This window comes from Mercenaria mercenaria, chromosome 9 (genome assembly GCF_021730395.1).
Source record: "Mercenaria mercenaria strain notata chromosome 9, MADL_Memer_1, whole genome shotgun sequence".
In the NCBI taxonomy this organism is placed as follows: Eukaryota; Metazoa; Mollusca; class Bivalvia; order Venerida; family Veneridae; genus Mercenaria; species Mercenaria mercenaria.
In genome coordinates, this window is record NC_069369.1 from 16,816,799 (window position 1) to 16,830,325 (window position 13,527).

A 13,527-nucleotide genomic window follows, 5' to 3' on the forward strand; every position below is an offset into this window, starting at 1 on the left:
GTCTGTCGGTCTGTCGGTCTGTCAGTCTGTCCGCAATTTTCGTGTCCGGTCCATATCTTTGTCATCGATGGATGGATTTTCAAATAACTTGGCATGAATATGTACCACAGTAAGACGACGTGTCGCGCGAAAGACCCAGGTCCGTAGCTCAAAGGTCAAGGTCACACTTAGACGTTAAAGGTCATTTTTCATGATAGTTGGGCGTGTCCGGTCCATATCTTTGTCATCCATGGATGGATTTTCAAATAACTTGGCATGAATGTGTACCACAGTAAGACGACGTGTCGCGTGCAAGACCCAGGTCCGTAGCTCAAAGGTCAAGGTCACACTTAGACGTTAAAGGTCATTTTTCATGATAGTGCATTCGTGTCCGGTCCATATCTTTGTCATCCATGGATGGATTTTCAAATAACTTGGCATAAATGTGTACCACAGTAAGACGACGTGTCGTGCGCAAGACCCAGGTCCGTAGCTCAAAGGTCAAGGTCACACTTAGACGTTAAAGGTCATATTTCAACATAGTGCATTGATGGGCGTGTCCGGTCCATATCTTTGTCATTCATGCTTGGATTTTAAAAATATTGGGCATGGATGTGAACCACAGTAAGACAACGTGTCGCGCGCAAAACCCAGGTCCGTAGGTCAAAGGTCCTAAACTCTTACATTGGCCATAACTATTCATTCAAAGTGCCATCGGGGGCATGTGTCATCCTATGGAGACAGCTCTTGTTTATGTATGAAATCCTGCTTGAAATTTAAAGAATATGGGAACATTTTTTCTGTATGATTATCCCTGCTTGAAATTTAAAGAATATGGGGTTATTTTTCCATATGAAACCCTGTTTGTAATTTAAAGAATATGGGAACATTTTTGTGCCCCCCCATGAGTGGTGGGGGCATATAGATTTGGTCTTGTCTGTGCGTGCGTCCTTCCATCCGTGCGTGCGTCCATCAGAAGTTCGTGACGCGTCTAGCTCAAAAAGTATTTGATATATATTGATGAAAACTTGCATGAGTCTTTATCATGATATGAACTTGCGCACATCCTAATTTTTGTCTGGCTCCGCCCTCTATTTTTAGAGTTATGGCCCCTGAAATAGTAAAAAAAAAAAAAAAAGCACATTTTCACTTTGTGACACGCCTAGCTCAAAAAGTGTTTGATATAGATTCATGAAACCTTGCATGAGACTTAATCATGATATGAACTTGTGCACCTCCTAGTTTTCATTTGGGTCCACTCCCTATTTTCAGAATTATGGCCCCTGAAATAGTCAAAATGCACATTTTCAACTTGTGACGTGCCTAGCTCAAAAAGTATTTCATATAAATTGATTAAACCTTGCATGAGACTTAATAATGATATGAACTTGCGCACCTCCTATTTTTCATTTGGGTCTGCCCCCTATTTTCAGAGTTATGGCCCCTGAAATAGTCAAAAATGCACATTTTCACCTTGTGACGCACCTAGCTCAAAAAGTATTTAATATAAATGGTTGAAAACTTGCATAAGTCTTTATCATGATATAAACTTGCACACCTCTAATTTTTTGGCTGGCTCCACCCCCTATTTTTAAAGTTATGGCCCCTGAAATAGTAAAATAATGCACATTTTCACCTAATTATGTGCCTAGCTCAAAAAGTATTTGATGTAAATTCATGAAACCTTGCTTGAGTCTTTATCATGATGTGACCTTGCACACTTGGCATTCTTCTCGAGAATCTTAGGGCTTATTACAGAGTAATGGCCCTTGAAATAACCAGAATATTGGATTTTTTGTCTGTGATCATCGTAGCTCAAAAGAATATGGCCTAGAATAATGAATCCTTTTCATAAAATGTTTGTTGAGCTATACCCCATTAAGACTGCAAACATTTGAATTATTGCCCTTTATCTGTGACAAATGTACCAGTTGGGGGGGGGGGGGCACACCCTATGTCCTACAGACACATTCTAGTTTTTATATGAAACCCTGTTTGTAATTTAAAGAATAATGGGAACATTTTTTCTGTATGAAATCTGTTTGTAATTTAAAGAATATGGGAACATTTACTTGATCAAACCATATCTGAAGTCCAGAGAACAGTTGGACATCTACTATATAAAGTTACTTATATACAGACATTTTTCAGTTTTCATATATCCTGTTTGAGATTTATTTACTTGGAACAAAAAGACCCATTACATAGAGCTAGATCCCTATTGGAAATGTGTATTTTATTAATTTTTATGAAGTTTTGTAATTACCTCCCTTTTATATAAAAATATTTAAAAAGTGGACTATTTTTTTAGATTTCAAAATAATTTCAACTTTCACATTTGCATTTGATAAATATTGGGATACTCCAACTACTTGAAACAAAACACAAGTTTTAAAGTAGCATGTAGCTTCAGAATTCATCTGTTTTCTAGCTAACTTGGTTGCTCAACAGAAATAGATGAAGGGAGGTAATAATGATTTCATAAACTTGCATTTCTACTTAATTTTGGCAAAATATGTACTTGTAAATTCAAATCTATGATAACTTTAATACAGTGGCTGCTTATATTTATATTATTCTCCAGGCAAAAACATTTATTTGATTTATAAATACTTATGCTAAATTAACACTATCTTGGTTTGCAACCAGAAATAGAGAAAATCTGATGTGTATTACGAACTCGATGAACATAAAATAAGTGTAAACAATCAGCTGGGTATGTTTTGAAAAAATCCATTAGTTGACCAAAATCTGATTAACCACCTTTAAACAAAAAAATACACTGTAGTTACCCTGGATATCACAGAAGAAAGTCACAGTAAAAAAAAATCATTTTAAAGCCCAGCCAGTTTTCACTAATGTTAAAATATTTTGTAAATGTCATTTTCTGGAATTTTGCTTGTTCGTAGACCATGAACAAATGATAATTCAAAATGAAAAAAAACAACTGCTTCACATGGTTTAATTGTTGCTAGAAATAGAAATATGCTAAAAAGGATTTTTATTTAAATTTCAATGTGTGAAATAACTCTATTTTATGTATAAAATTAACTTTTTAAAAGAAATTCTTATATACATATACTATAAAAAAATAATTTAAAAATAATTGACTATATCCAAATATTCAAATAATTACAGGTCACAAATACTTTTTTTCTAAGAAAAAGTGGCATTGAAATTTTAGGAAGATAACTGCATGCCAAATAAGACAGTATGAAAACAGAAACTGCTAAAATCTTAAACAGTTTTTTTTTAGATATCAGTTTAAGACACTGATTCTTGTAATTATTTATAACTACTTTAAAAAGGCAGAAACAATTCTGATGCTAAATTATTGATCTGTAATATTGCTGTTTTGTACAGATCGTTGCTTTTAAGAAGCTGTGAAGCTGATAACAGTTCAGCGAAAACAACAAGTTATCAGGTGTGATGATTAGAGAAAGATTAATTGATCAGAGATGCCAACTTTTAGTGAGAATTATTTATTAATGAATCATAATGCAGCACAAATGAATGATTTCCCAATATAGTTTCTGTTTAAGGCCGTGCTTGTTTATTTCTGAAGATGTTTGTTGTCTATGACTTTCTCTATTAGGTTAAAGAAAGACATTAATGTGAAATTGTTCAATTTTATATGTTGTCATGAAATTTTATGGTTTTGGCCAAAACAGCTATCTCATTGGATGCGAATTTGTGGATTTTGTCTTGTCAATAAAATGGAAAGAAATTCTCTTTGTTCATTAAGATTTAAGCCTTGTCATGTTTGACAAGATTGATTCTGCCTTTGTGACCAGTGCAGATCATGATCAGCCTGCACATCGGTGCAGTCTGATCATGACCTGCACTGTTCGCCATTCAGTCACTGTTTTTGGTATGCACCCCATTTAACAGTTAATGGTACACGGATGTGCAGGCTGATCTTGGTCTGCATTGATCTCAAAGGCAAAATCATATACCGCCAGCAGGCTAAAGGTTAATGCGGAGAAATTGTAAGTTACTTAAGGAAAACAAAAAAGTTCTAGAACAGATAAGAGCGGACGCAGTGGTCCAGTGGTAAAACTGTCTGACTATGAAACCAGGGGTCATGAGTTCAAGCCCCCACTCCTCCAACTGAAATTACTTACATTGGGATAAGAGTACTGTGTATGGGTGCTTTTCTCCTCCTGGCATGCTAAAGAACCAGGGAAGCTTCTGGAATTGGAGTGTTTTCTGTACCTAGCAACATTACTAACAGTATTCTGTGGGAGCCGCTCATATGGGTTACTGGTGGCGACTGTAAATAAACTTATGTACAAACAAACAAACATCTAGAACAGAATCTAGGAGCTCTTCCTAGGGTAACTATCGTTTATTAACCCACTGTTTACAAAAACAGATAGCACGAGTCATTTTAATTATGCCAATTTAACAAATATGTTATATTAGTGTTTCTGCGGAACTATTAAACACTCATTTTCCTTCTGCTTCCATGATGCTGGTTCCTGTACTAAATAGATTAACTTTATGATTATTTGAATGTCTTCCTTAAATGGAAAAGAAATGTTCAATTCCAGGATATTTCTCGAGAATTGATGCATGTGACAGAACTGTTCCACATTAGAATGAATCTTTTGTAATAAAAAGCTTTGCAGGGTGTAGAAAATAACACTGAATGTCGAAATTGATGGTCTTCTTGTCATTGTCGAAAATTTCTCAGAATATGCTAGTGATACAGTTCTAGTTGTAGGCTAAGGGACTTTTGGGATTAAATCAAGATGGCTTTGGGTTTTAGAGACAGTTTTGGATAGGATTGAATGATATCAAGGAATGCTTCCTACAGTTTTCAGTATTTGGCCTCAACATTTTGATTGTTCAGGAAACATGGTCATAAATCTGAAAATAAATGTTTTTTCATCAGCACATTTTCAGATTTCTTCAATTTTTATTAGCTCACCTGTCACATAGTGACAAGGTGAGCTTTTGTGATCGCGCAGCGTCCGGTGTCCGTCGTCCGTCCGTGCGTGCGTAAACTTTTGCTTGTGACCACTCTGGAGGTCACATTTTTCATGGGATCTTTATGAAAGTTGGTGAGAATGTTCATCTTGATGATATCTAGGTCAAGTTCGAAACTGGGTCACATGCGGTCAAAAACTAGGTCAGTAGATCAAATAATAGAAAATCCTTGTGACCTCTCTAGAGGCCATATTTTTCAATGGATTTTCATGAAAATTGGTCAGAATGTTCACCTTGATGATATCTAGGTCAAGTTCGAAACTGGGTCAACTGCAGCCAAAAACTAGGTCAGTAGGTCAAATAATAGAAAATCCTTGTGCCCTCTCTAGAGGTCATATTTTTCATGGGATCTGCATGAAAATTTGTCAGAATTTTTATCTTGATGATATCTAGGTCAAGTTCGAAACTGGGTCACATCCCATCCAAAATTAGGTCAGTAGGTCAAATAATAGAAAAACCTTGTGACCTCTGTAGAGGCCATATTTTTCATGGGATCTGCATGAAAATTGATTAGAATGTTCATCTTGATGATATCTAGGTCAAGTTCGAAACTGGGTCAACTGCGGTCCAAAACTAGGTCAGTAGGTCTAAAAATAGAAAATCCTTGTGACCTCCCTAGAGGCCATATTTTTCAATGGATCTTCATGAAAATTGGTCAGAATGTTCGCCTTGATGATATCTATGTCAAGTTTGAAACTGGGTCACGTGCTTTCCAAAACTAGGTCATTAGGTCAGATAATAGAAAAACCTTGTGACCTCTGTAGAGGTCATATTTTTCATGGGATCTGCATGAAAATTGGTCAGAATGTTCATCTTGATAATATATCTAGATCTAGTTCGAAACTGGGTTACGTGCGGTCAAAAACTAGGTCAGTAGGTCAGATAATGGAAAAACCTTGTGACCTCTGTAGAGGCCATATTTTTCATGGGATCTGCATGAAAGTTGGTCTGAATGTTCATCTTGATGATATCTAGGTCAAATTTGAAACCGGGTCAGCTGCAGTCAAAAACTAAGTCACTAGGTCTATATCAACATAGAAAAACCTTGTGACCTCTCTAGAGGCCATATTTTTCAATGGATTTTCATGAAAATTGATGAGAATGTTCACCTTGATGATATCTAGGTCAGGTTTAGAACTAGGTCACATGAGCTCTAAAACTAGGTCACTATGTCAAATAATAGAAAAAACGACGCATACTCAGTTCATGTGGGGACAGGTGAGCGATTCAGGACCGTCATGGTCCTCTTGTTGAATTTTTAGCTCATCTGAGCACAAAGTGCTCAAGGTGAGCTTTTGTGATCGCCCTGTGTCCGTCGTCATCGATCGTCAGTCGTCCGTCATCAACAGTTTGACTGTTAACACTCTAGAGGTCACAATTTTGACCCAATCTTAATGAAACTTGGTCAGAATGTTACCCTCATAAAAAATTTTGGACAAGTTCGTATTGGATCATCTGGGATCAAAAAACTAGGTCACCAGGTCAAATAAAAGGGAAAAAGGGCTTGTTAACACTCTAGAGGGTACAATTTTTGGGCCCCAATATAAATGGAACTTGTGTGAGAAGTTACCCTTAATAAAATTCTTGGATGAGTTCGATATTGGGCATCTGGGGTCAAAAACTAGGTCACCGGGTCAATCAAAGGAAAAGCTTGTTAACACTCTAGATTTCACATTTTGGCCCAATCTTAATGAAAACTTGGTTAGAAGGTACCCGAATAAAATATTTAGACGATTTTGTATTGGGTATCTGGGGTAAAAAGTAGTCACCAGGTCAATTCAAAGGAAAAGCTTATTAACACTCTAGAGGTCACAATTTTGGCCCAATCTTAATGAAACTTGGTCAGAATGTTACCCTCAATAAAATCTTGGATGAATTCAATATTGGGTCATCCGGGTCAAAAACTTGGTCACCAGGTCAAGTCAAAGGAAAAGCTTGTTAACACGGTAGAGGCCACATTTATGACTGTATCTTCATGAAACTTGGTCAAAATGTTACTCGTGATGATCTCAAAGTCCAGTTTGATCTGGGTCATGTAGGGTCAAAAACTAGGTCACCAGGTCAGATCAAAGGAAAGCTTGTTAACACTCTAGAGGCCACATTTATGACCATATCTTAATGAAACTTGGTCAGATTTTAATCTTGATGATCTTTTAGGTCATGTTTAAATCTGGGTCAGGTGGTGTCAAAAACTGGGTTTTACTGGGTAAAAATCAAAGGAAAAAGCTTGTTAACACTCTAGGCCACATTTATGACTGTATCTTCATGAAACTTGGTCGAATGTTAATCTTGATGTTCTTTAGGTTCAAGTTCGAATCTGGGTAAATTTGGGGTCAAAAAACTAGGTCACCGGGGTTCAAATCAAAGGAAAAGCTTGTTAACACTTAGAGGCCACATTTATGACTGTATCTTCATAAAACTTAGTCAGAATGTTAATCTTGATGATCTTAGGTCGGGTTTTGAATTGAGTCATAGGGGGTTTCAAAAATAGGTCACAGGTCAAATCAAAGGAAAAGTTATTTAAAACACTTTAGAGGCCACATTTATGACCATATCTTAATGAAACTATCTTGATGATCTTTAGGTCAATAGGTCATGTGATCGATACAGGGCCTTCATGGCCCTCTTGTTTTGTCAAGTAGCTTACTATGATGAGGTTGGCTCCCAGCAGTTCTGATTTTTTATTAACAAAAAATTCTTGTCGTGCTAGGTAGTACATAAAGCTATAATTCCGTCTTTAGCTAGCAGTAAAATACAATATTTTCTACTTGATGATAAAATATAATTGAGCCGCGTCATGAGAAAATCAACATAGTGGCTTTGCTACCAGCATGGATCCAGACCAGCCTGCGCATCTGCGCAGGCTGGTCAGGATCCATGCTGTTCGCTAATGGTTTCTCTAATTGCAATAGGCTTTGAAAGCAAACAGCATGGATCCTGATCAGACTGCGCGGATGCGCAGGCTGGTCTGGATCCATGCTGGTCGCAAACCCACTATGTTGGTTTTCTCATGGCACGGCTCATATGAATCTTTGGAAGCATAGAATGCAATCAAACAAAATGATAGCAGACGGTGCTTGACTGAGTCTGTTCATGAAAGGTAGCACCTGCTTAAAACTGAACTCTTTCTTCATATACATGGAATGCACTTCATTATCCAGTAGGACCAGAAAATATAATAATGATACTGTTTGAACATGAACCTACACTTACATTATTGCATTACAGACTCTGAATGGCGGTTGTTATTGATAAGCAAACAGACATGTGTTGGCCGACTGGGAGGAGAACATGATGTTTATCAGATCAACAAGATCACTGTCCTGTCATTGTCAGACTCAGAACCAGCTGAAGTTGATCTAGATGTAAGTACAGCAAGTAAGACATTGTTAGATTCAGAACCTGCTGGAGTTGGGCTAGATGTAAGTGCAGCATGTAAAACATTGTCAGACTCTGAACCAGCTCAAGTTGATCTAGATGTAAGTACATCATTTAAGACATTGTCAGACTCTGAACCATTTGATATTGACATGGCTGACCTAGATATAAGTCCATCATATAAAACATTGTCAGACTCTGAACCAGCTCAAGTTGATCTAGATGAGAGTACATCATTTAAGACATTGTCAGACTCTGAACCATTTGATATTGACATGGCTGACCTAGATATAAGTCCATCATATAAAACATTGTCAGACTCTGAACCAACTCAAGTTGATCTAGATGTGAGTACATCATTTAAGACATTGTCAGACTCTTGGCCTAGATGTAAATACAGCAAGTAAAACATTGTCAGACTCTGAACCAGCTAAAGTTGACCTAGATGTAAGTACGTCATTTAAGACATTGTCAGACTCTGAACCAGTTGATATTGACCTAGTTGATCTAGATGTAAGTTCATCATATAAAACATTGACAGACTCTGAACCAGCTGGTGTTTAGCTAGATGTAAGTACAACATATAAACATATAAAACATTGTCAGACTGAGATCCAGCTGATGTTGATCTATAAGTAAGTATAGCAAGTAAATCATTGTGAGAAACAGCTGATGTTGATCTATATGTTAGTATAGCAAGTAAATCATTGTGAGATCCAGCTGATGTTGATCTATATGTTAGTTTAGCAAGTAAATCATTGTGAGATCCAGCTGATGTTGATCTATATGTTAGTATAGCAAGTAAATCATTGTGAGAAACAGCTGATGTTGATTATATGTTAGTATAGCAAGTAAATCATTGTGAGAAACAGCTGATGTTGATCTATATGTTAGTATAGCAAGTAATTTATGTGAGAACAGTGATGTGATCTATAGTAAGTATAGCAAGTAAAATCATTGTGAGAAACAGCTGATGTTGATCTATATGTTAGTATAGCAAGTAAATCATTGTGAGAAACAGCTGATGTTGATCTATATGTTAGTATAGCAAGTAAATCATTGTGAGATCCAGCTGATGTTGATCTATATGTTAGTATAGCAAGTAAATCATTGTGAGATCCAGCTGATGTTGATCTATATGTTAGTATAGCAAGTAAATCATTGTGAGAAACAAACTGATGTTGGGTCTATAAGTAAGTATAGCAAGTAAATCATGTGAAAAACAAGCTGATGTTGATCTATATGTTAGTATAGCAAGTAAATCATTGTGAGATCCAGCTGATGTTGATCTATAAGTAAGTATAGCAAGTAAATCATTTTTAAGGTTCTAAATCTTTGAAAAATGCATTTAGTGTAAAAAATTTGCCAAAAAAATGTCTGTCATAAGCCTTAACAATGAAATTACTGTGTTATGTTTCGCCGCCGCTGGTTCATTGTATATCATTGTCAAATTCTTTTTAGTAAGAATCAGTTAAGCTTAAAGGTATAATACCAGATATCAACTGGAGCTGGAAGCAATGCCAGGCAAGACATTGCCGTTAATAAAGTGGAAGATGCTACAGGATAATAGTTGTTGGTGTGATTTTAAAAAAAGCTGGAAAATGTTTGCATAAGGCTAAAAGATGGAAGAATTTTTTAATGTATAATCCTTACAGAAAACAAGATCCATCATACATCATTAAGGAGCAAACAATGCCTTTATCGTTTTTGTAGAGGTGAGGTGAGTGTAAAATGAAGCCAGTAGAATTAGACAATTTGGAAGAAATATTATACTATGTCTCTAAGGAACAATATACAAAGTCTAATTTGGAAGGAACTATATACCATGCTTGATTTGGAAGGAACAGTATACTGTTGTCTTGTTAACATATCCATAAATAGTTAAATTGTTAACATATCCATCTGTTTTATGATTGTACAAATTTAGAAAGTTACTTAAAAGGCAAGTAATTCTGAGCATAAAGTTAAAACAAAGTTATCAAGGAAATACATTTTTACACAAGCACATGTATAGTATGTAAAGTATATGTGGAAAAGCTCTGTAAGTTTTTTAGCTAGACTATTCAAAGAATAGGTAGAGCTATTGGACAGGCCCATGCGTCGGCGTCCCGATTTGGTTAAGTTTTTGTATGTATGCTGGTATCTCAGTACCCACTAGCGGGAATGGATTGAAACTTCACACACTTATTTACTGTGATAAACTGACTTTCTTCATTATTGGAAGCTTGAAATTGCCATATATTTTCAAAATATTCTGTTGATGTGACACCTCCACCCTTTTATCATCCCCCTCCCACTTTCTTGTATTTTGCATATTATTAAAATGTACTTGTTGCTGGATTTTTAGCTCACCTTCTTGTCAAAAAGCAAGACCGCCAGAGGGCGTGGTCACTTTTCCTTATATATATATAGAGGAAATTTTAAAAATCTTCTTGTATGAAACTGCTTTTCCGATTTTAGAATAATTTTGCACAAATGGTCCTTGTGTGACCCTCTACCAAGATTGTTCTAATTATTTTGATTCGTCAAAAAACATGGCCGCCATAGGGCTTGGCCACTTTTCCATATATGTATATAGTGGAAACTTTAAAAATCTTGTATGAAACTGCTTGTCCAATTTTAGAATAATTTTACACAAATGGTCCTTGTGTGACCCTATACCAAGATTGTTGAAATTATTTTGATTTGTTAAGAAAACATGGCTGCCAGAGAGCATGGTCACTTTTCCCTATATGTATATAGTTGAACCTTTAAAAATCTTCTTGTGTGAAACTGCTGGCCCAATATTAGAATAATTTTACACAAATGGTCCTTGTGTGACCCTCTACAAAGATTGTTCAAATTTTTCCGATTTGTCAAAAAACATGGCTGCCAGGGGTGTGGTCACTTTTCTTCTCTGAATCAATAATAGATAGAGTCTTGATATTTGGCATGTGATACCAGATTTGTAATGTCTACCATAACTGTTCAAATTATTGCCCTAGGTTCAAAAGTGTGTGTGACATTGTATATAATATAGGCTAACACAGAAGAAACCTAACTCTGTACTTATACAAATACACTTGAAGCCTTGTACACAGGTGAGCGCTTTAGGGTCAGTGACCCTCTTGTTAAAGCAACCTGTCTACTATATTTTTATGACCCCCGAAGGTGGGCATATTAAAATCGCACTGTCCGTTCGGGCGTCCATGCATGGATCCATGCGTCTGTGTAAATTCCTGTCCAGGCTGTAACTCTGCCATCCATAGAGGGATTTTAAAATAACTTGGCATAAATGTTCACCATGATGTGATGATGTGTCCTGTGCAAGATCCAAAACCCTAGCTCCAAAGTCAAGGTCACACTTAGAAGTCAAATGTTAACACGGTCTGTTTCGTGTCTGGTCCATAACTCTGCCATCCATGAAGGGAATTTGAAATACCTTGGCATAGATGTTTACCATAATGAGATGATATGTCGTGCGCAAGACCCAGACCCCTAGCTCCAAGGTCAAGGTCATACTTAGAGGTTAAATGTTAACCGGGTCTGTTTAGTGTCCGGTCCATAACTCTGTCATTCATCAAGGGATTTTAAAATTATTGGGCATAAATGTTTCCTATAATGAGATGTGTCATGCACAAGACCCAGGCCCCTAGCTCCAAGGTCAAGGTCACACTTAGAAGTCAAAGGTTAACATGGTTTGTTTCTTGTCTGGTCCATAACTCTGCTATTTATCAAGGGGTTTGAAAATAATTATGTCTCCCCCAGGAGACATATTGTTTTTGCCCTGTCCGTCCGTCCTTCCGTCCGTCCGTCCGTACGTCACACTTCATTTCCGAGCAATAACTGGAGAACCATTTGACCTAGAACCTTCAAACTTCATAGGGTTGTAGGGCTGCTGGAGTAGACGTCCCCTATTGTTTTTGGGGTCACTCCGTCAAAGGTCAAGGTCACAGGGGCCTGAACATTGAAAACCATTTCCGATCAATAACTAGAGAACCACTTGACCCAGAATGTTGAGACTTCATAGGATAATTTGTCATGAAGAGTAGATGACCCCTATTGATTTTGGGGTCACTCCGTCAAAGGTCAAGGTCACAGGGGCCTGAACATTGAAAACCATTTCCGATCAATAGCTAGAGAACCACTTGACCCAGAATGTTGAAACTTCATAGGATGATTGGTCATAAAGAGTAGATGACCCCTATTGATTTTGGAGTCACTCCATCAAAGGTCAAGGTCACAGGGGCCTGAACATGGAAAACCATTTCCGATCAATAACTAGAGAACCACTTGACCCAGAATGTTGAAACTTGATAGGATGATTGTACATGCAAAGTAGATGACCCCTATCGATTTTGGGGTCACTCCATTAAAGGTCAAGGTCACAGGGGCCTGACCATTGAAAACCATTTCCAGTCAGTAACTTGAGAACCACTTGACCAGATTGTTGAAACTTCATAGGATGATTGGTCATGCAGAGTAGATGACCCTAACGATTTTGGGGGTCACTCTGTGAAAGGTCAAGGTCACAGGGGCCTGAACATGGAAAACCATTTCCGGTCAGTAACTTGAGAACCACTTGACCCAGAATGATGAAACTTCATAGGATGATTGGTCATGCAGAGTAGATGACCCCTAACGATTTTAGGGTCACTCTGTTAAAGGTCAAGGCCACAGGGCCTGAACATGGAAAACCATTTCCAATCAATAACTTGAAAACCTCTCGACCCAGAATGTTGAAACTTCATAGGATGATTGTTCATGCAGAGTAAATGACCCCTATTGTTTTTGGGGTCACTCCGTTAAAGGTCAAGGTCACAGGGGCCTGAACATTGATAACCAGTTCAATCAATATCTTGAGAACCACTTGACCCAGAATGTTGAAACTTCATAGGATGATTGAACATGCAGAGTAGATGACCCCTATTGATTTTGGGGTCAGTCTATTAAAGGTCAAGGTCACAGTGGCCTGTTCATGTAAAATCATTTTTTTGGAAATAACTTGAGAACCACTTGACCTACAATGTTGAAACTTAATAGGATGATTGGACATGCAGAGTAGATGACCCCTTTTTATTTTGAGGTCACTTGATCAAAGGTCAAGGTCACAGGAGCCTGAACGGTGACTTGAGAACCACTAGGCCAAGAGTGTTGAAATTTAGCGGGATGACTGGACATGCCAAGTAGATAATCCCT

The 13,527-nt window shown here is 37.2% G+C and overlaps 1 protein-coding gene across 1 annotated transcript in view; it reads left to right on the top strand.

Annotated features, from left to right (window-relative positions):
• The window catches only part of LOC128559215 (phosphatidylinositide phosphatase SAC2-like), a 107,540-nt gene that overhangs the window by 27,691 nt on the left and 66,322 nt on the right, over window positions 1-13,527 (top strand). The window contains exon 3 of the mRNA XM_053550426.1: window positions 8,200-8,336. Coding sequence (XP_053406401.1) covers window positions 8,200-8,336 — 137 coding nt within the window. The remainder of the gene's footprint in view (window positions 1-8,199; window positions 8,337-13,527) is intronic.